The sequence below is a fragment of the Limulus polyphemus genome, unplaced genomic scaffold (genome assembly GCF_000517525.1).
Source record: "Limulus polyphemus unplaced genomic scaffold, Limulus_polyphemus-2.1.2 Scaffold322, whole genome shotgun sequence".
Classification (NCBI taxonomy): Eukaryota; Metazoa; Arthropoda; class Merostomata; order Xiphosura; family Limulidae; genus Limulus; species Limulus polyphemus.
In genome coordinates, this window is record NW_013665932.1 from 659,292 (window position 1) to 678,743 (window position 19,452).

Genomic DNA, 19,452 nt, shown 5'->3' on the forward strand with positions numbered 1-19,452 from the left:
AGGGTTAACAGAATATGCTATAAGCAACCTATTGCTTTTTTAAATATGTACTTCAATATACAACAGTTTCTTTATTTAATCACTAACATATGCATTGGTGCTGCCATAATATGCTTTTGTTGTGCTTTCCTGATGTGATCTAAAAACAAATAGTGATAAAAATAATACATTAAAATTTCAAATTTTATAATTATTCTGTTTTCTATTTAAAGAACACTATATATTACAGTTTTCTAATATCTGTGTAATCTCTTGCATTTGGTCTAAGTTAAATACAATAAAATTAAACCACATACTGATGCTTATTATAAATACATTTGTAATGGAAAACTATGAAAATAATACTATATTATAAGTAATCAAAAGTAAAATTATCAATCTTATTTCTTTTAAATACATTTCTGTAATGATGTTCATTGAAAGTGAATTATCTTGTTAAATTTAGGAGTTTTGTGAGAAACCTTCAGACTTACCGAATGCTAACAAGATTAAGGCCTCCAAAATCAGCATTTGATGCCTTGGGACAAGGAACTGTAAGTATCACAGTGTTTAATTCAAGCAACTGAAGAGAATGTTTTTATTTTCATAAGGTTGGTTTATCCATAGATCAAGTATTATCATCCCCATTCATGTAATGCTACATGAATATTTCTGATTAATTCTGGATATTAGGAAAAAACACATAGGTTCAAAAAATCAATTTAACAAAAAAAAAACAATAACCTTAACATCTTCAAAATTGAGAAATATCTTCCTTTTTAAAACTCTCGGGTTATAATATTTATTTTTGTGTCCATTTGATTCTCATTGGTGTCCTTAAAACTTAAAGATGTAAAGACAAGCTGGCTTAGCATTATATAAAATTTATTATTGCTCATCATTTCACGTATATTGTGCTCACTTGATATTTTCAGTGTATCTTAATTTTCTTGGTATCTTGTAATAAATATTTTGGCTTTCATAACAAAATACTGTTATCTACTGAGTGTATTAATACTCTTTGTTTCAATTCAATAGTGATATGTTAGTATATGCAAGTTTTAAGTGACATTTTAAAAGCAATGTTTTCCAATGAAAAGTTATAAAATCTTACTAGAATTTTAGAATTTGAAGGAAAAGCTGAATAAAAAATGTTTTAGAATAGATTATAAATAAAAAAACTATTTGATTTAATTATTTAGAAATTTTATTAACAAGTGGTTTATTATGTGTTAGAATTTTTGTTAAAGTATTTATGTTACTTAATTTTTAATAAGTTTTAACAAAAATATGTAATTGAGAAAAATAGAAAATGTAAACTTCAGTTATCAGTTTTAAATTGTTTTTGTGTTTAAAGAATACTTTACATTTTTTGTAAAGTAAAGTAAATCTTGAATTATTCTAAATTTACTGTTCGAAAATTTTTTGAAAAAGTTGTATTTTTCTCTGTCTTATTTCTTATCTAACATCTCTTGGCTTGCAGTCAGAGAAAAGGGTAAGTCATGAAATAAAATTGTAGGTCCTTTGCATGATTTCTGTTCTTCTGGTTGGGTATGGTTAAAGATATTATTACTCTTACAAAACTTTTTTTGATAATTAGTCTTTGGCGCTTGTGATTATTTTTCTGTTGTTGTAACTGCTTGTACTTGGACATCTGGTGATTTAGTAGCTATTTTTTTGTTTGTTGTTACTCATTAAATTTAAAATAATTTTGTTTTAATTTTGGAACTGATGATTCTTTAGCTTGGGGTAACAAAATCTGACTGTATGATTACGAATAAAAATAGGCATTTTTCTTGAATTATCATGTTCCCAGTTCTCCCAAGAAGTAATGGATAATGATTTTTGATTTATCTGTTTCTGGTAATATGAGTTTTCTAAAAATCACAAAGCCTTACAAGAACAGTGTGGTTGCTGCAGATATGTTCTAAAACTTTCTTTTATGACAGGTTTTTCCTTTGCAACACTTTCCTAACAAGCTACTAAATAATGTCAAGGCAAACTTCAAGGGCTGAGCATGGTCCAGTAAATATTGTATCAAATTGTGAATCTTTGAGTCCATCATTTGCATTTTATTACTGGCAGAAAAAAAAACAGTCCACACTTCTGTGGGGTCGTGAGTGCATTTTAAGAGTAACTGTCACGTCCTACTGTTTGGTCACACAAGAATACCCCAAGAGCTTTTTCTGTTTACTAGCTGCCTTCCTTTTATGCTATCAGTTCAAAATTAGGGATGGCTAGCACAGGTAGCCCTTGAGCAGCTTTGCATGAATATCCAAAATAAACAAACAAATGAACAACCTTTAAAATTTAATATCACTGCAAAGTTGTATTCAACCTTGACAAATTGTATGAATTAAAAGTGTAACAAAGGCTTTAGGTTAGGTAGCACAGTATGACTGTGACCAGATTTCAGACATAATAAGAGCTAAGATTAAATATGAAATAAAACTAAGTATTTTACTGGCATTTATTTATTCAGTGTTCATATAATGCATGGAATTGATTAATATATGTTTAAAGCTTCATTGTTAATTGCTTCTTCTTGGATATCATGTAGAATTAACCTGCACAAGGTGTCTTTTTTTCTTTCTGGAATTAATGAAGTGTAGATATATAGATACACATACACAAAGAGAGAAATAAATAAATACACACAAAAGATGAGATTGAAATAGTAGCTCAAGTTTGTACAATGCTCTTTAATTCCACAAAAGGTTTGGTTCAACGAAAGAAGGAAGTACTTTTGAAACAGGAACATCTTCAACTCAGCTTTCACAAAAAAACAATTGAACATTTTTTATAATTCTGAATTATAGAGATGTGAATTAAAGAACATCATAATGATGGTATAAACAGGACACGGAAATGACAGGAAAAATATCACATTTGATTTGTTTGGGACTATGAATTTTTTTTTATACATTTCTGAATGTATATTGTTGTACATGCAATACTAAAATTGTACTGCAGTGTAGCTAAAAGTTGTTGTAGTTCAAAATATGTACTCCCAACAAAATAAATATTAGTACAAATTTTGATTCACAACTTTAAAGTAAGGAAATTTAGACAGTAATAAGTTCACACAATATTTACTTTTCACAGCTAATGAACTTTCAGAACATCTTTTGAAATTCAACTTCTAAACCTGGAGCTTATTCACACAAGTAAACACTAAATAACCTTAAATGTCACATCTATATCCATACCAGGAATAATTAATTTACCTGCAAAATTACATATATGTCTAGAGCTAATTAGCCCAAGTAAACATTAAATGAATTTTGATTAAAGCAATGAATAAGAGTAATGTGTTAGTTCTTGCTAAAAAAAAATTAAATTATAGTAATCATAATTATACTAAAAGAAGTTTATTATAGTTCAGAAATATTCAAAATACATTAAAAAACAAAGGCATTGTTCTTTTTAATATGAATATAATCTCTTATCTTCTGTGTATGTGTGTAGAGTGTGAATTAAAATATAAGACTGAAGTAAGAATTTGCGAGTTGTCAGAATTAACTTTATGACAACTTTGTATGTAGTATAAAATATCCTTATAATTTATTTCCCTATGCTTATTCCTAGGGTGGGTATGCTTTAGCAGTAATGCATGTTGGAGCTCCATGTTGTGGAATGAATGCTGCCGTGAGGTCATTTGTTCGAAACTGCCTTTATCGAGGCGATGTGGTATATGGTATCCATGATGGAATAGAAGGACTAATTGAAGGAAATGTAAGTTGTTTGGTTTCATTATTGAATATTTTTATATATTTTCAACAAAAAAGGAGGTGGTTGGAAGAGAGAAAAATATAAAACAGAATAATGATAATTTAGAACTCTGAGATTATAAGTATCAGAAAGATGTTCTCTTTCCTATTGTTTTCATTATCCTTGCATAAGATTTGTTATAAAATATAATGCATGCAACGTGTGGCAACTGCTGTACATGTTCATAACAATTTTGGTATTATGTTTTTTTTTATTCATTGGTTTTTCAAAAAAAAACTGTGTGCTATATGTGTTATTGCTTTTAATTGTCGATTGTTTGGTTTTAAGAAGAAAAGAAAAGCTATTATAGCCTAAATACATTTTTTTCTCTTATGTTACTATTAGATACTAACTGGAGTACCTATCTGTTGGACAGGTGAAATAAAAACTTGCTTGCAACAAAGGATAGGAAATCATGCTTCTGTTTTATTTTCTTAACATAATAAACATTAAAAGTGCAATAAAAATACATAAAGATATGACCGTTCTTTTTCAAGTCATTTTGTATCACTGTGCCGAGTTGTGCTGATTTGATAGTTTTTTTCAAACTTAGATATGAAATTATATGGGGGATCCAAAACCTCCCCTTATCATGAACTTCTCATGTCATCCTGTATCACTGTGTCAAGTTTGGTGCTGATTGATCAAAAAATGTGGAAACGTGTATTAGCAGATATGAAATGGTAGATATACGACCATGGACGGAGATGGACTTTGATTTATATTGTAGATGAAACAATTATAAAGTTATCTAATATCATTTTGAACACTGCCCCTCCTCCCCTCTTTTTTAAAAGTAAGAACAGCTGGAAACAGAAAACTATTGATATTTTTTTGAATGGAGCAGATAATTCATTTTAAAGTGTTTTCTTTAATATGTTCATATGACAGCTTTAGAACTATGATTATTTTTAATAATCACAATTATCTGTTGACCCAAAACAAGGACTCATTGTTTGTTTGCTGTTTGAAACAGGTTCAAACGATGGGATGGAGTGATGTAAATGGTTTGGTTGGTCAAGGTGGAGCTTTTTTAGGAACCAAAAGGTTGGTAATTGATAAGATTTAGTAACTATTTAAAGAAAAAGTGGAAAAAGAAACTTGTTACTTGCAAAAGAAAAGAGAAGGAAACATGTTTGTGCTACTGGTTTACCATCTTTTAATTTAATTTAAAATATATAATCACTTTTCTACCTGGTAAAATTTTGCATATCTTATGAAAATATGATGTAGTTAATCTAGAAAAAGATTAGTTGAATTCATCATATTTCCTTATTTTTTTAGTATTTTATTAAATTTCAGTTAAATTGCATTTCTTCATAGAAATATATTTAATTAAACTGGTTACTCTTAATATTTATTATAACTTTTTGTTTGTGTGTGTGTGTGTAGGGATGAATTCTAGATTTTCAACTATGAGATTTGGGTGCATCTATTTGATGTTCCTGTTGTATGGTTTGTTTTATTGCATTATAAAATAATTACAGGATTAAATAATTTTAGACTTTATAATTACTTTCTCTAGAATAAGTAGATCCTGCAGTGAAATCTTATTTTAATATTTGGTATTTGTGAAAATTCATAGCTTTCAAATTTCAGAAAGATTTGATTGCAGTATGTTTTTTATGAAACTGTTATATATTCTTACTTTCATTGTAGATTTTAATTACTGATTTTTATGCCTTCCTATGTTATTTTAAGAACAATGCATGTAGTTTCATAGTGTTTATGTCCACTGGCATACAATGAAAATAACATTTTTACTATACCAGAATGAAAAGCAAGCAGATTTTATGTAATAAGTTTTAAATCCTTTTACATTTGTTTATATATATTTATATCTGTTTTTGATGATTTTCTTTGTCCATTTGATTAGTTATTTAGTTCAATATGGCAAACAAGGCCTAAAACAGGGCCTTATCGGTAAAATAAAACTTAGTACAGTGGAATGTAAAATGATTTAACTAAGCCTACCTCATCTTGTGCCACAAAAACATTTCTTATCATACTTCAACACTATAATTGAAATGAAGCATAAAATGATAAACCATCCTTTTAATACACTTTATATATATAAAAAAGGACTGTAAGTGTAGTGAAAGTTGTTCATGATCATCTTTTCTTCTGGAGACATAACACCAAGTTAAGCTTTTATCACTCTGTTCCAAGCTTTATGTGAATACCCAGTGAAATGAAAGCCTTTTTGACTGTTATAGTTGAAGATAATGGATAAAGGACTTTCACGATATATTTAGATCAGTAGCCTATGACTTCTTGAAGCTTAGATATAGGCAATAAAATCTGAAGTTGAGAAACAGTGATTAGTTGAATATCAATAAAACTACACTTTTATTAAAATTAAGAGGACAAGTTAGTGCTATTTTGTTGAAAACTATACAACTTTCTTCTGAGAGAGCTAACAGTGCCATGCTATGCTCGGACAAAATTCAGGAAATTTAAAAACACTAATGACTTCATTGGGAAATCATCCTAAATTAAAATTTGCAATTTTTAAAAATTTTTTTATGTATAAAATTAAGTAAATAAAATTCTTTATAGAATCTCTGAAATATTTTGTTTTTTAATGTGTGGAAAAATGACTACGAGTTTATTTTCTACGATATTTTTAATTCAGTGGTGCAATTTTGCCATCAAGGTAGACTGCACCCATTCACATGTGAAATAGGTAATAAAGGAGACTATAGATCTAAGATTTTGTCCAACTCAGATTAACTAATAGTGAATAACAATGAATTTTAATATTAAACTTCAAGATTTTGACAACCCTCACTTGTTACCTTCACTTGCAAATTTTACTTATTGAAGTTGATGTTTTTATACAATATTTTAGTGTTTGAGAATTTATTCTTTCATACAATTATCTGAGTTGAGATATGTTAGTGGTATCAAATGATTAGCATTCAGTTGAGGCTTTTAACTAGAACCTTCCAGATGTTGTATGGAAGGAACACTGTATGAACATTCAGTACATAATGATTGTTCTGATCATTGTGTTCGATCTTTCCTAGAACCCTTCCAGAACCACATATGGAGCAGGTTGTCAGTCGTTTGAAAGAATTTAACATTCAAGCACTGCTGGTTATTGGAGGATTTGAAGTAATTATCAGTGTTATTATTATATTTGTCTGTGAATTATTTTGTAACTTTAAAAATTGTTTACAACTTAATATTGTAAGCAAATATTTTATACTTGTAAAAATTAGATTAAAGACACATTTGAGAGCTATTTCTAAAAGTGATGAATGATTATTTAATTTTTATAGTATTTCACTCATTTGTTCAGATATTAACTCTCCTTGGGTGAGAATGGTGTCATGATATTCCCAATTTTTTTTTCCTTCTCACAGTGGACATTCTTAACAAAATTCATATAATTTGATTTAGCATTTCTCTCATTTTTTGGTTGTAAAATTCCCACAACTTTGTTGAAATGCTGTTTTGAAAAAAATGTTAAAAATACTTTCTTTCATCTTATAGTATTTTTTATTGTTGATCAGAACGTTTAATTTTACATATCCAGTCAGTTTCAATTTGATTGATATTTCTTTTCATACTTTATTACAGTCATTAGTTACTAATTCCATCCATAAATCATAAAACAAAAAAAAACTACTACACTGACAAAGATATTTATTGATGATTTATGATCTTATCCTTCAAAGTGGCATCATGATGGTTATCTTTGTCAGGCTAGGTATCATGATTTTTGCAAACAAAATTCTTGGTGGAGGTCAAATTATATCTAATAAATGTGGTTTCTTGTCAATAAACAATAAGTTATTTTATTTGTGAGTAGTTTTGATAACATTCAATAAATAAGGATTTGAGTTTAAGAATATTTTACCATCACTTACTGTACTTATTAAATGTAATCAAGCTTACCTGATGCCACAGAAGAAAATATTTGTTTTTAAAAAAAAATACAATTTAACTACAAACATATCTTCATAAGTGAAAAGACTGTCTTAAAAACTTCAAAAAATGTTTCCAAATCTGTGGTTTGTTCCTACGTTTGCTAAACTTCTCATTAGGTGCCTTTATTCACTCCTGTAGCCAGTATGTAGATAAAACATAAATTATTCTTAAAACTACTTTATTTACTGCCCCCAGTGGCACAGCAGTATGTTTGCAGACTTACAACGCTAGAATCCGGGTTTTGATACCCGTGGTGGGCAGAGCATAGATAGCCCATTATATAGGTTTGTGCTTAATTACAATACTTTATTTACTCTAAATTGACATAGACAGATAATATCCTACTTTATGGAATTATACTGAGCAGTTTGATTAGCTGTTTTCAAATATGAGCTTCTTTAATAATTGTTCAGACTACATGCTGTGACACCATAAAAGGTGGTGGCAGTGAAGTAGTAATGGCTGTAGTAATGAAACCACTAACTGAGAAGAAAGGTCGCATAAAAAATAAGACATGGTGCATGTTACTTTGAAGGGATAATAGTTAAGATTATAAACTTGATATATGTATTGTTTACAGGGAATACTCTTTGGAGCTGTGCAGAAATGAAAGATTGGTTTTTTTCCCTACTTTCTAAAATATTTGAGTTAAAATTGTTGCATAGTTAGAATAATTATTTGTAATTAAATTTTGAAATTTGATATGCAGGTGTGCACTTGACCTCTTGAAAGGTGCTAATCAGCCATGATAAGCATGGAACTGACAATAATTATAGTTGGAGCCATTCATACGTGCATTCATTAAATTTCTGTGAAATACTGACTTGTAGTACAAGATGATTTCACAAAATTATTCTTCAATGATTAGAAACTTTCTACTTATTGTAATTTGATTCAATCTTTCCCCACTTATCTTCCTACAGGCTTTTCACACAGTCTTGCAATTGGCTGACAACAGAAGCAGGTACCCTATTCTCAGGATGCCCATGTGTGTAATACCTGCAACTATTAGTAACAACGTCCCTGGTACAGAGTTCTCTCTCGGTGCTGACACAGCTTTGAATGAAATTACAGAGGCTAGTAGTACATAAAATATTTTAACTTGTATGGTAAGGTTAAATATTAGTATTGTTTGGATGAAAACTACATGAGTTCCTGATGTAGATTTTCTACTTATTATTAATGTATGATTATAAGATATTGAAATTCAGGCCACTTTTACTATTTTTATATAATATAAAAAAAGCATGACTTTGTAGCCTCAGATTTGTTTATCCTTTGTATGATGTACATTTTCTGCTTGAATATAACTCTAATGGTTACTTTCTGTTTGAGCATAATTATAATGTGTATTTTATACATGAGAATAAGGATACTGTGTACTCCTTAGATTTGTGATCGTATCCGGCAGTCTGCACAAGGAACAAAACGACGAGTGTTTGTTGTGGAAACAATGGGTGGTTACTGTGGTTACTTATCTACTCTTGCTGGATTGGCTGGTGGTGCTGATGCTGCTTACATCTTCGAAGAGCCTTTTTCCGTCAACCAATTGATGGACGATGTAATGCACATGCAAGCTAAAATGGCAGAAGGTGTACAGAGAGGACTTATCCTTAGGTAGTGTATGATACGTGGTAGTTTGCTAATTCTAAGACCATTTGTGTGCTTGGGATATGCACAATGTTACTTTGGAAACCCTTAAATGACCAGAAGCTATGTAACTTTCTTTCATTAATGATTTATGTTTGGATATGTACAGAAAAGAATACTGCAAGTGGATTTGTAGACAGTACCTCTACCTGACACATTCTTCTGAATAATTTAAGTCTAAATGTAAACAGTTTTCATTTACAGGCTGTAAAAGAAAGAACAGTTAAGCCGAAACTAATAGTCTGTTCTTAAAACAACTAGCAGCTCCTTGAAATAATCACTTTTCACCCAGTGCACACTGATTTGAGATTCTGTGATTTTATAGAAATGACATATGAAGTAACAGAAACAATCCTGTTCTCTGGTATTCTACATGCATTGCTGTAAACCAGAAAATTATAAGTAAGTGGTCATTGCCCAAGGAACATAGAATCCCCATTGCAATAAGAGAGTAATGTGGGTGAGCCTTTCTGTTATTACTTAGTACATTAGATGTAAAAAGTCGTAGACGTGTAGAAATATGTCATAAACATTCCTGGAAAAGCCATGAAATTGTTCTGAAACCCTGCAATGACAGCATACACTGATGTTAATGCACTCAAATAATATTAAGTGAAATATTTTTATTCTTGTATGTATTGAGTAGGTGATCCATTATAAATGTATCAGTTTATTTGGCAAATAATGAAATGAATGTAAATTATACTGGAATTAGTGTACTTGTATTTTTTAGAATAATAATATTTAAAGTGATAAACAGTGTCGATGTTAATAATAATGTTAAAGTTAGTTTTTATGTGACAAATTATACTTTGTATCGTTTAAAAATATGGTGTTACTCTTAGCATTTGCCATTACATTGGATCTTAGTATAACTTCTGTAACGAACTTTAAACTTAACTTGTGTATTTACAAAATTCTCCTATGTTTTGTTAGTTAATAAATAAAGAGCACGTTTTCACACGATGATGTATTTAGTGAGAAAACTGGAAAGTTAAATAACTGATGTAAGGAACATTCCTTTATGAATAATTAAACATATAATTTCTAAGTGTATTCCAAGCATTTTCCTCATTAATATTGTTTTACACCTGATAAAATATCTAAATTGATATAATTTTCAAGTTCAAGAGTAAAGTAAAAAAATACTGTGTGGTATAAATAGTGTGAAAGCGGTAACATGTAGAAACCCTTATATTTATATGTCTGCACAGTTAAATTAGAGGAAGTCAGAAAATAGAAAATGTTTTTTAGAATGATAATTCTGGTAATGGAAGATATTGTAATATAAATATAAGTAGTTAGACATTGAATAAAAGTTATAAAATCTATATAAAGCTCTGTGTAAGCTACAAGCTTTTTATAGATCAAGATTGGTACCTGATTAATGTGGGGAACATTAATTACGTTTAATATTAACATCAGATTTTGTAATTATGTTTATATGATTCAGCTTATTCAAAATTCTGGTTAAATTCACACTTAGATCACTGTTTGCTGAAAAAATGTATATTATAAGAAGTATTATAAACTAACGAAAGTTTATAAGCATTAATCAAATTTATTTCATGCCTTTAAAAACGAGATCACTCAATAGGGATCAAACAAAATGTTAATGTCTATTTTATTATCTTGAATGGTTAAACATTTATAGTAGCAAGGCTGGTAAATTTTAGTTAGTTATTCTGTAAATGTAGACATCTTAAGTTTAAGAAAGTAACGTATGGTAACACGAATAACTGTGTTTCTAGGAATGAATATGCTAACCCTAACTACACTACAGAATTCATCTACAGACTGTATAGTGAAGAAGGAAAAGATGTATTCTCAGCACGAATGAATGTACTGGGTCATATGCAGCAGGTAAGCTTTGTGGTGTAGTTAACTGTATAGGATTATATTCAGTAAGTATACTGAAATAACTCACTTTGAATACACGTGTTATCTATCTACAAACAAGTAAGGGTGAGAATGCAACTGGTAAACAAAAAACAACTCTATGTACAATAAACTTATTAGTTTATTGTTTTATATGTTGTCAGTAATTGTACAATTTGCATAATCAAAGTGGCATATTGAGCTAGATGTACTGATCAGACTATTTTCATCCAAGTTGAAAATTTCAGTTAATATTAATTGAAAAAGATTTGACCTGGATATGACAAGTTCATATATTATAGTTTACCTAAAGAAATAGTACTTATTAGTTTATTGTTTTATATGTTGTCAGTAATTGTACAATTTGCATAATCAAAGTGGCATATTGAGCTAGATGTACTGATCAGATTATTTTCATCCAAGTTGAAAAAGTCAGTTAATATTAATTAAAAAAGATTTGACCTGGATATGACAAGTTCATATATTATAGTTAACCTAAAGAAATAGTACACCGTAAAATATTCATTGCTTAGAAATTTTGTTGAGTTGAGAAAAAAATGTTCAGTTGCAGTTGTGGGTTATAGTGACAAGAAAATCCATATTTGTTCAAATATTAAGCCTTTTAGAGTGGAAAGTTTTTGAAATTAGTTTTTGGTGTTTTAGTAATATTATTAACTTTAGATTTTTGTAAAATGTGTTTTATATGTACCTTCACTAGGGTGGAAGTCCTTCTCCATTTGATCGCAACTTTGGAACTAAAATGGCTGCTAAGGCTGCTGATTGGCTAATCAGTCGTTTGAAAGAGTCCAGAGAAAATAAAGATCCAAGTGCAGGTACAGACCTTGAAACGGCTGTGCTGCTTGGATTAGTCCGCCGTCAATACTGCTTTACCCCAGTACAGAAACTCAAAGACATTGCTGACTTTAAGTAAGCCTTTATGTTTTCTTAAGGTTCTGTCTTAATAGCTGATACATGTGTTATATGTTTTTTAATTGGGTACTGCGTGTGCTTGCGACTTTTATTGCTTAAAATGTTTGGCTATAGTTGCATTATTTTTATTACTTGTTTTAGTGCTAACCATTAATTATACTTGTAAAAAATGTTTGAGAAAAACTGTTATGTTCTGTCTTATAGTTATTACAAACGTATGAAATATTCATTTGAATGTTTCTTGTTTTATGCCTTTTGTTTTCTGCTCTTATATTATGATAAATATTTAAGAATTTTCTTTAATCAACTAGGCTCATAGTCATAAAGAGAAACGCAGACTAGGATTATTCACAATAAAAATATGTTGATCATTAAGGGTATTCCCTTTACCATGACTATACCTTTCTCGTTGCCCGAATGAGCACTTAAATCAATTGATTCATCTTCAGTAAACAGTAACATCTGGTGAGTAGAAGTGCAATGCATAATAACTTCGATTTTTGCATCATTTCACTGCATACCTATTGGATGATTTCTTTCCTTTATGTAAACCATTCTTACATAAAAAAACTAGCAAACATTTTTTAACTAGATATCTAAACTTTTGCAACAGATGTAACATCTTCCCTAAATAGGTTTTTATTAGTAGACGAGACCAAAGTGGGGTCTTGAGGAAGCAAGTAAACACTGAAGTTTACACTTCAGTAGCCACAAAAGGAAATCTTGATTTTCCTATACTAAATAATGGTTGTGTTTATTTTTCAAATTCTCTTTGGTCAAACATTCTTTTAACTGTTTCATTATGGGCAAGTCAAAATATTCACATTGACAAGCTTAGTTAAATTTTTAAAGGCTCTTATCGCATTAATTAGAAAGCCAGATAAATTATAATACTTATATGATATTGTTTGCTTTGTGCATGTTATTATTGTGTCCTTAGGTATATTATTTAATTAAAAAAAGTATATATTTATTTGTTTTAGAACACAACTTTTGGTACTTAGGCCCATATACATTTTGTTAATTTCAAATTCCATAGCAAAATGAAGGGAAATGATAATGTTTTAGTTGAATATAAAACAAATATGCATCATAATTTCATGTACATTTGCAATATCTAACTTCCCTTTACATTTCTTTCTGACATCTGTTTTCATTGTTTAAATCTCAGTACTAATTGAAGTATTTTGGCAGATTTCATCATTGCCATATATATCTGTATCAGTTCAGCTTAAGAGATGGGATGTTTCTAGTGAAATAGTATTTCATTTCGACCCCTGTTCTCCATTTGACTAACTTCTGCTCTGCTTTTGTATTTATAGGTAACACATCATACTAAATGCTTTATCATATTGTGTTTTATTGATTAAAATAATATTTGTACACTATCTAGGCACAGAATCCCTACCCATCAGTGGTGGTTGAAGCTTCGACCCTTGCTTAGAATCTTAGCCAAGCATGAATCCACTTATGAGGTTGAAGCAGAGCCTACTGATTATGATTGGGAAGACTGACTAATCTTAGGTTGAGCTTATAGTTGTCTGTTAAATTTAAGTATTAAATTAATAGTGATTTTATTTCGTGATATCAGTAGTGACTTCTTGAAGAATCTGTATTGTTCCATCAGAATTTATTGTTCTTGGTCAGTAATGTGCACATGTTTGGTAATAATGATTTTTGTGTAAATGTGTGTATGATAAATTTTCTGTATTATTTCCAAGTTTAATTTGAGTATGAAGCTTTTTCAATCATTGCATGTTATAAACCAACTAATGTTATATGATGATGATGCAGAACAGTTCTGTGAATTAGTGGTTAGTTTAGCATCTGAAACTGAGTATAGTTGAAAATTATGGATTATGTATAACCTTTCATGTTAAGTTAGAACATATATATTTGAGTAGGGAATGAAATTTTTAGGAGGAAGAGGGGGGTTACTTGATGGGGTCTGGGACATGCTTTCCTGGAAAACATTTTAAACCATACAAACTGACTGATTCCAAACATTTTGCATAAAACAGTGGGGTTGAGTTGGTAGCATATTTTACCCCCCCCCCCATTTTTGGTCTGATTACCCCTTGTTATTCATCCATTTTGTAATCACAAGCCATCCTATTCCCCCCACCTTATCTTTCATCTGGATCAGCCCCTGATGGGCAACACAATTCTCTTTTGGTAACCATATTTTATTCTTGCATATAGATATTATGCAATATATAAAAATTTATTTTTAATGCAGGTTTCTTTATCTGTATCACACAGGTATTTGCTGCTTTTATTGCCCTTTCTCCGTTAATTTTAATATACTGTGCTAGTTAAACAGAGTTTAATAATTAGAGTAGTGTAATGGTATTAGTCTCTTAATTTATTAGAAAATGATGTGATACTTTTTTTAATTGTAAAATTGTTGTAGAAAAACAAAGTTTGACTTTTCTTTTTCTACTAGATTTGTTTGTCTTCTGTCACCAATTAATTTTATTTACTTCTTTATGTGAGAAACACAAAAATTTAATTTAGTTCTTTCTTTTTTACTGTGATGGGAAATTGACCAAAGAAAAGTGTTATATTAATCTGATAAACACATATGTCCTGTGTTATAAATAAAAGTATTTTTGAGCTTAATAACACATTTTTCTCTAGTTATATAAAGATTTTATTGTTATGTATAGTTGTTTTTTATTAGATAAATGGATTTCTTATTGAAATTTCTTGGAAATCATGAATGGATTTTTAAAAGGTTTTTAAACCTTACGAAGTGCTACTTTCAAAGGCCTAGTTGCAATAGAACTATTTATGTGTTAAAATGTAAGTGGAAAATCTGAAAGTGGTATTCAGAACTTGTATCATTCAGTATACTTATTCCAGATTTATTAGAGTATCAGTAGATACAGCACAGCCAGTTTTTAGTAAAATTTTATGTTTTAAGTGCTTCCTTTTCAACAATGGCAAAAAAAATTTTTTTTGCTTCAATTTAACTCATTGTGAAAGTTTTGGTTTTTAAATATGTTAATTAACAGTAGTGACATTTTACAAACAAATAACACTATCGGAAATTGTTTTCTACAAATAAATGTTTCTTGGGATTTCCATTATGGTGCACATAATCCTGAAATGTTTTTTAGTGATTATCAGCTGTATCATGATGGACTATGTCTACCTCATCTGAATATTTATAACTTGTTTCAAATCAAACATTCCAAGTTTATTTCAGCTACTTTTAGTGTAAAAGCTTTGTTTTACTAATATATTTGTTTTGCAAATGAACCATTAATGCATTTAATAATTGTATTAAGTTTTTTTTTGTGCAAATTTTTGTGAACTTCCTATAGGATAGCACCATAATAACCAATATCAGTTATGGTTGTATATCAATTGGATACTAGAAATTTGTTGCAAATAATTCTTTTTTTGTAAGTTATAACACTTACGAAAACAGCATTGTTGATATGAATGTTAATGCTAAAGATGATTACAATATATTTAAGATTTACACTCTGTTTATATTGATATTTTTTTGTGTGATACATCATGATGTACCAAAGTTTAAAGGTTGTTGAACTGACATTTTGTGATGGGATGTTTTTACGTGGGTAATTCACCTTCACAATGTGGTAAAGTTTAATTGTTGTTGAACTGACTCTTTGTGATCAGATGATGTTTTAGATGAGTGATTTATCTTCATGATTTAGGAACGTTTTACAGTTTATTGAACTGAATTTATGGTAATTGAATGGTGTTTTAGTGGGTGATTCACCTTCATGGCATAGGAAAATTTTACAGTTTGGTGTGATGTTTTATGTGTGATTTACCTTCTTAATATGGTGGAAGTTTTAAGAAGATCTTAAAGAGAGTTTTACCTGAATAATGTTTCATGTGAGTAATCCACCTTTATGGAAAGATCAAAGCTAAAAGGGTGTTTTATATAATAACACAATTGTAATTGATCTAAAGTCATTAATTAGGTCTGAGGTAAAATTTTTTCTTAAATCCACCTTGTTTCAGCATTAATATACCATATACTCAGCCACATAGACTTAACCCAACTAGAAATATGTTAATGTTAAGACTTTATTTATTTCTAAGCAATAGCAGTAATTAAGAAAAAAATAAATAAGGATTTTTTTAAAAATTTTAAAATATGATTAAAGTAACATGTTGTGTATGCAGAAGAGGGAACAAAGCACTTTTAGTTTAAAATGTGTTACTCTAGACTACTTAATGTTTAAGTTAAACTAGTGGAGTTTTAATTTTAATTTAGAAGTGTAGTTTGTTTTTTATAGTGCAATTTAGTTATATTTTTGTGGAGTAATCCTTCCAGAAGTTTTATGTGTTATTAATTATCTCTTCAACAGGGTGTTATTTATTTTTAGCCGAATAAGTCGGCAGGAGCTAAAGAGAAATATTATAATGTAAGGAAAAAAAAAGTTTTTTATTGTGATAAATATTTAAGAGTGTATCAGTATTTTTGTGAACTTATCTGTATGTATGGAAAGTGTATGTTCACATATATATATGTACACAACCTTCTCCTTCTGTTGTGCGAGATGAATGTTGAATGTGACCAGTATGATCGAAATACCTTAAAGCAGAATTTTTTTTTAGGAACTTCTTTCACTAAAACAAATTTGAAAATGGCAGTCTTCAAGTGATTTCTTGAATTGTATTTCAGCTTGGAGATAAGTTTTGGTTTCATAATGTATATTTTAGGGAATATGTATACATTTTTGTGCTTTAAGAAATTAATCAGGACCACTTTTTTTATATATATATATTTTTTAATGTAGTCAATACCTCATTATTTATACTATCCAGTTGATATTATACAAGAATTTTTTGTTCATTTCCTTGATCTTTTTTTATGAAACTTTCAGTTTGTTCTGTTAGTTGTTTTCTTTCAATCTTAAACGGATGCATGTAAGCTGTATGTGTAAGTGGCTTTTCTTGTGCTTGCAAGAATTTGAGATTTATGAAAATTATTAAAATAAAGTGTAAAGTGTTATTTCTTCTTCATGAAACTTCAGAACATGAAAAATAAATAAAATTCATTTATGAGGATGCTTTTTTGTGTTAAAAATTGTAAGAAAACATAAAACCCTGATCTTAAAGCTTACTAAAATTACAAATGTATTGATCTTTATGCAATTTGAAAGAGGGGGGGGGGCGAATTAAAAACAGAGCACATGGGTGTATTAGAGAGACTGATTTTTTTCTTACTTACATATATAACATTTTGAAGTTAATAATACATTTTTATCCCCATATAATTACTTTAGCACATAATAATAGTTTTCCTTTTATACTGATAATCAATGATCTATATAATTTTTCTCGCATAAAGATTGTAAGCTATGATAACACTTTTTGTAACATACAAGTACAAAGAATAATATACAAATATTACCAAACAACAGAATATTCCTTAAACATTTGTAATAAGAAATAATTCTTGAAATATAATGTACAACTGCACAGCACCAAATTCTATATACTGCCAGTGGTTTTAAAGGTGAGAAGCAAAAGGCTTAAAGAAAAAAAAAGAATGTATACAATATAACTAATGCACAGCATTCAGGGAACATTCTCAAAAGGTTTTTTTTTTTTTTCAAATTAGAAAACTTAGTAAGTATAACCTCACCATTTTCAAAGATTTAAGTTTTTTTGCGAAGAATTAATTGGTAGTTGTAGTTCATTTTTTTTTAATATTATCCCCAATTAAAAATAGAACTATTAATCAAAGATAATGTAGCTGAGAATTATGTGTAATTGGAAGATTTATATTCCGCTGTCGGACATATCAATCTTTTCTCACCTTTATTTTCGAGTATAGTAAGGCCTTGTCCACCGATTTCTGTTAGGATGAAAACCTGCTTTGAGAAATTGAGAAAAAAAACAAATGAGGTCAAGTGAAAGAAATACACGAATAGCGTCCCTGCCAGCTTTCTTTTTTGCCGCTGCCTCTCCCTACTTTCGTTTTGGCAATTTTCCTTTTTTTTTAATTATCGTTTTTAAATCAAGCAAAGAAGACTTCTGAATTAAAAAAATGAATGAACATACTTGATTTATTTTACCCTTCTTCTTTATTTGTTTTAAATTCTGTATCATTTTGATGAAAAAATGAGACAAAGAAGACTTCAGTTTCACATGGACACTTTGAAAACAAGGAACGAATCATGAAAAAAGGGTGCACTTTCTTTAAAAGAGGTCATTTAAAAAAAGACCCCCTCCTCCCTTTTTTTAGAAACCTCCGGACGCTAAACATGCCTTTTTTTTTTTCACTTGGCCTGATATTAAATTTTGGTTGTAAAAAAAAAAGAATTGGATAATGACAGAAGTTAATACTTTATTATGTGTCTTAGTTCTTTTTACAACTAATTTTTTTTTAAACAATTGAAAATACTCAGTCGCAACTTAGATACACGGCTTTTAAATAATTGTGTATAAATTACATTTGCAACCTTAAAATGTGAACACTTGTGTCAGAACGGTACAATGTATTACATGTAATTATTGTTAGGCATGTCTGTAAAACATGAGGGGTTCTATCCTACTTCTCAGACAAACACTTTAGTGAACTTGGGAATATATTACATTGCATCTTACGTAACGCCTCATCACATCACGTGAAAATAGTACTTTATGTGAATGAATTCCTATTATGCACTATAGGGGGTGAAATTCTCAAAAAAAAATAAAAGGTAGAGGTAATCAGTTGATGAAGTGAAACTATTTTTAAAAAAGAACAAAAAAATAGACAAAGCAACACAAATAAATCCTGGTACTTAGTACCGCCTTAAAAAAATAGATACCGATGAGTACCGGTAGAATTTCGGCCCTGTGCGCTATGTTGCTGGAATATTCGATATTGAAACGATATGGGAAACAGTTGGAGTTTCGGAAACTGATTTGCTGAAAGTTTGGAAACAAATTAAGTTATTTATATTAAGATTATGGTCGTAATTTGATTGTGAAATTTCTCTAATCCTTCTTGTTCTTTTCAATTGGATATTGGTTTTGTGCTTGATTAACCTACTGCCATATTAATAAAAGACGTTTAACCACCAGGTTGTGTATGATATCTGAAAACAAAATGGGAAAGCTACAGTTCAATGAAAAGTAGACACTAAAAAAAATCAAATCACATCTTCAATTGTTAAAACATTCTAAATGCCGAGATTACTTTTTACCTAAAATGTTTGTCGAACAATTTCCAATTTTCTAAGATGCCATGATAACCTAATTGGAAAACCTGAACTTTATTATATTTTCATATGTATAGGATGGTTTACAACAAATTTTAAACATTTAAAA

General features: G+C 29.3%; 1 protein-coding gene across 2 annotated transcripts in view; it reads left to right on the top strand.

Annotated features, from left to right (window-relative positions):
• The window catches only part of LOC106457372 (ATP-dependent 6-phosphofructokinase-like), a 30,398-nt gene extending 13,995 nt beyond the window's left edge, over window positions 1-16,403 (top strand). The window contains exons 12-21 of one of the 2 annotated variants that reach the window (XM_022383279.1): window positions 446-533; window positions 1,463-1,474; window positions 3,568-3,714; window positions 4,727-4,797; window positions 6,780-6,867; window positions 8,610-8,762; window positions 9,077-9,303; window positions 11,088-11,199; window positions 11,933-12,141; window positions 13,538-16,403. In XM_022383279.1, the coding sequence (XP_022238987.1) occupies window positions 446-533; window positions 1,463-1,474; window positions 3,568-3,714; window positions 4,727-4,797; window positions 6,780-6,867; window positions 8,610-8,762; window positions 9,077-9,303; window positions 11,088-11,199; window positions 11,933-12,141; window positions 13,538-13,658 (1,228 nt within the window). In that variant the 3' untranslated portion in view covers window positions 13,659-16,403. The remainder of the gene's footprint in view (window positions 1-445; window positions 534-1,462; window positions 1,475-3,567; window positions 3,715-4,726; window positions 4,798-6,779; window positions 6,868-8,609; window positions 8,763-9,076; window positions 9,304-11,087; window positions 11,200-11,932; window positions 12,142-13,537) is intronic. The other variant, XM_013916782.2, reaches the window with a different exon arrangement.
• Window positions 16,404-19,452: the final 3,049 nt, after the last annotated feature.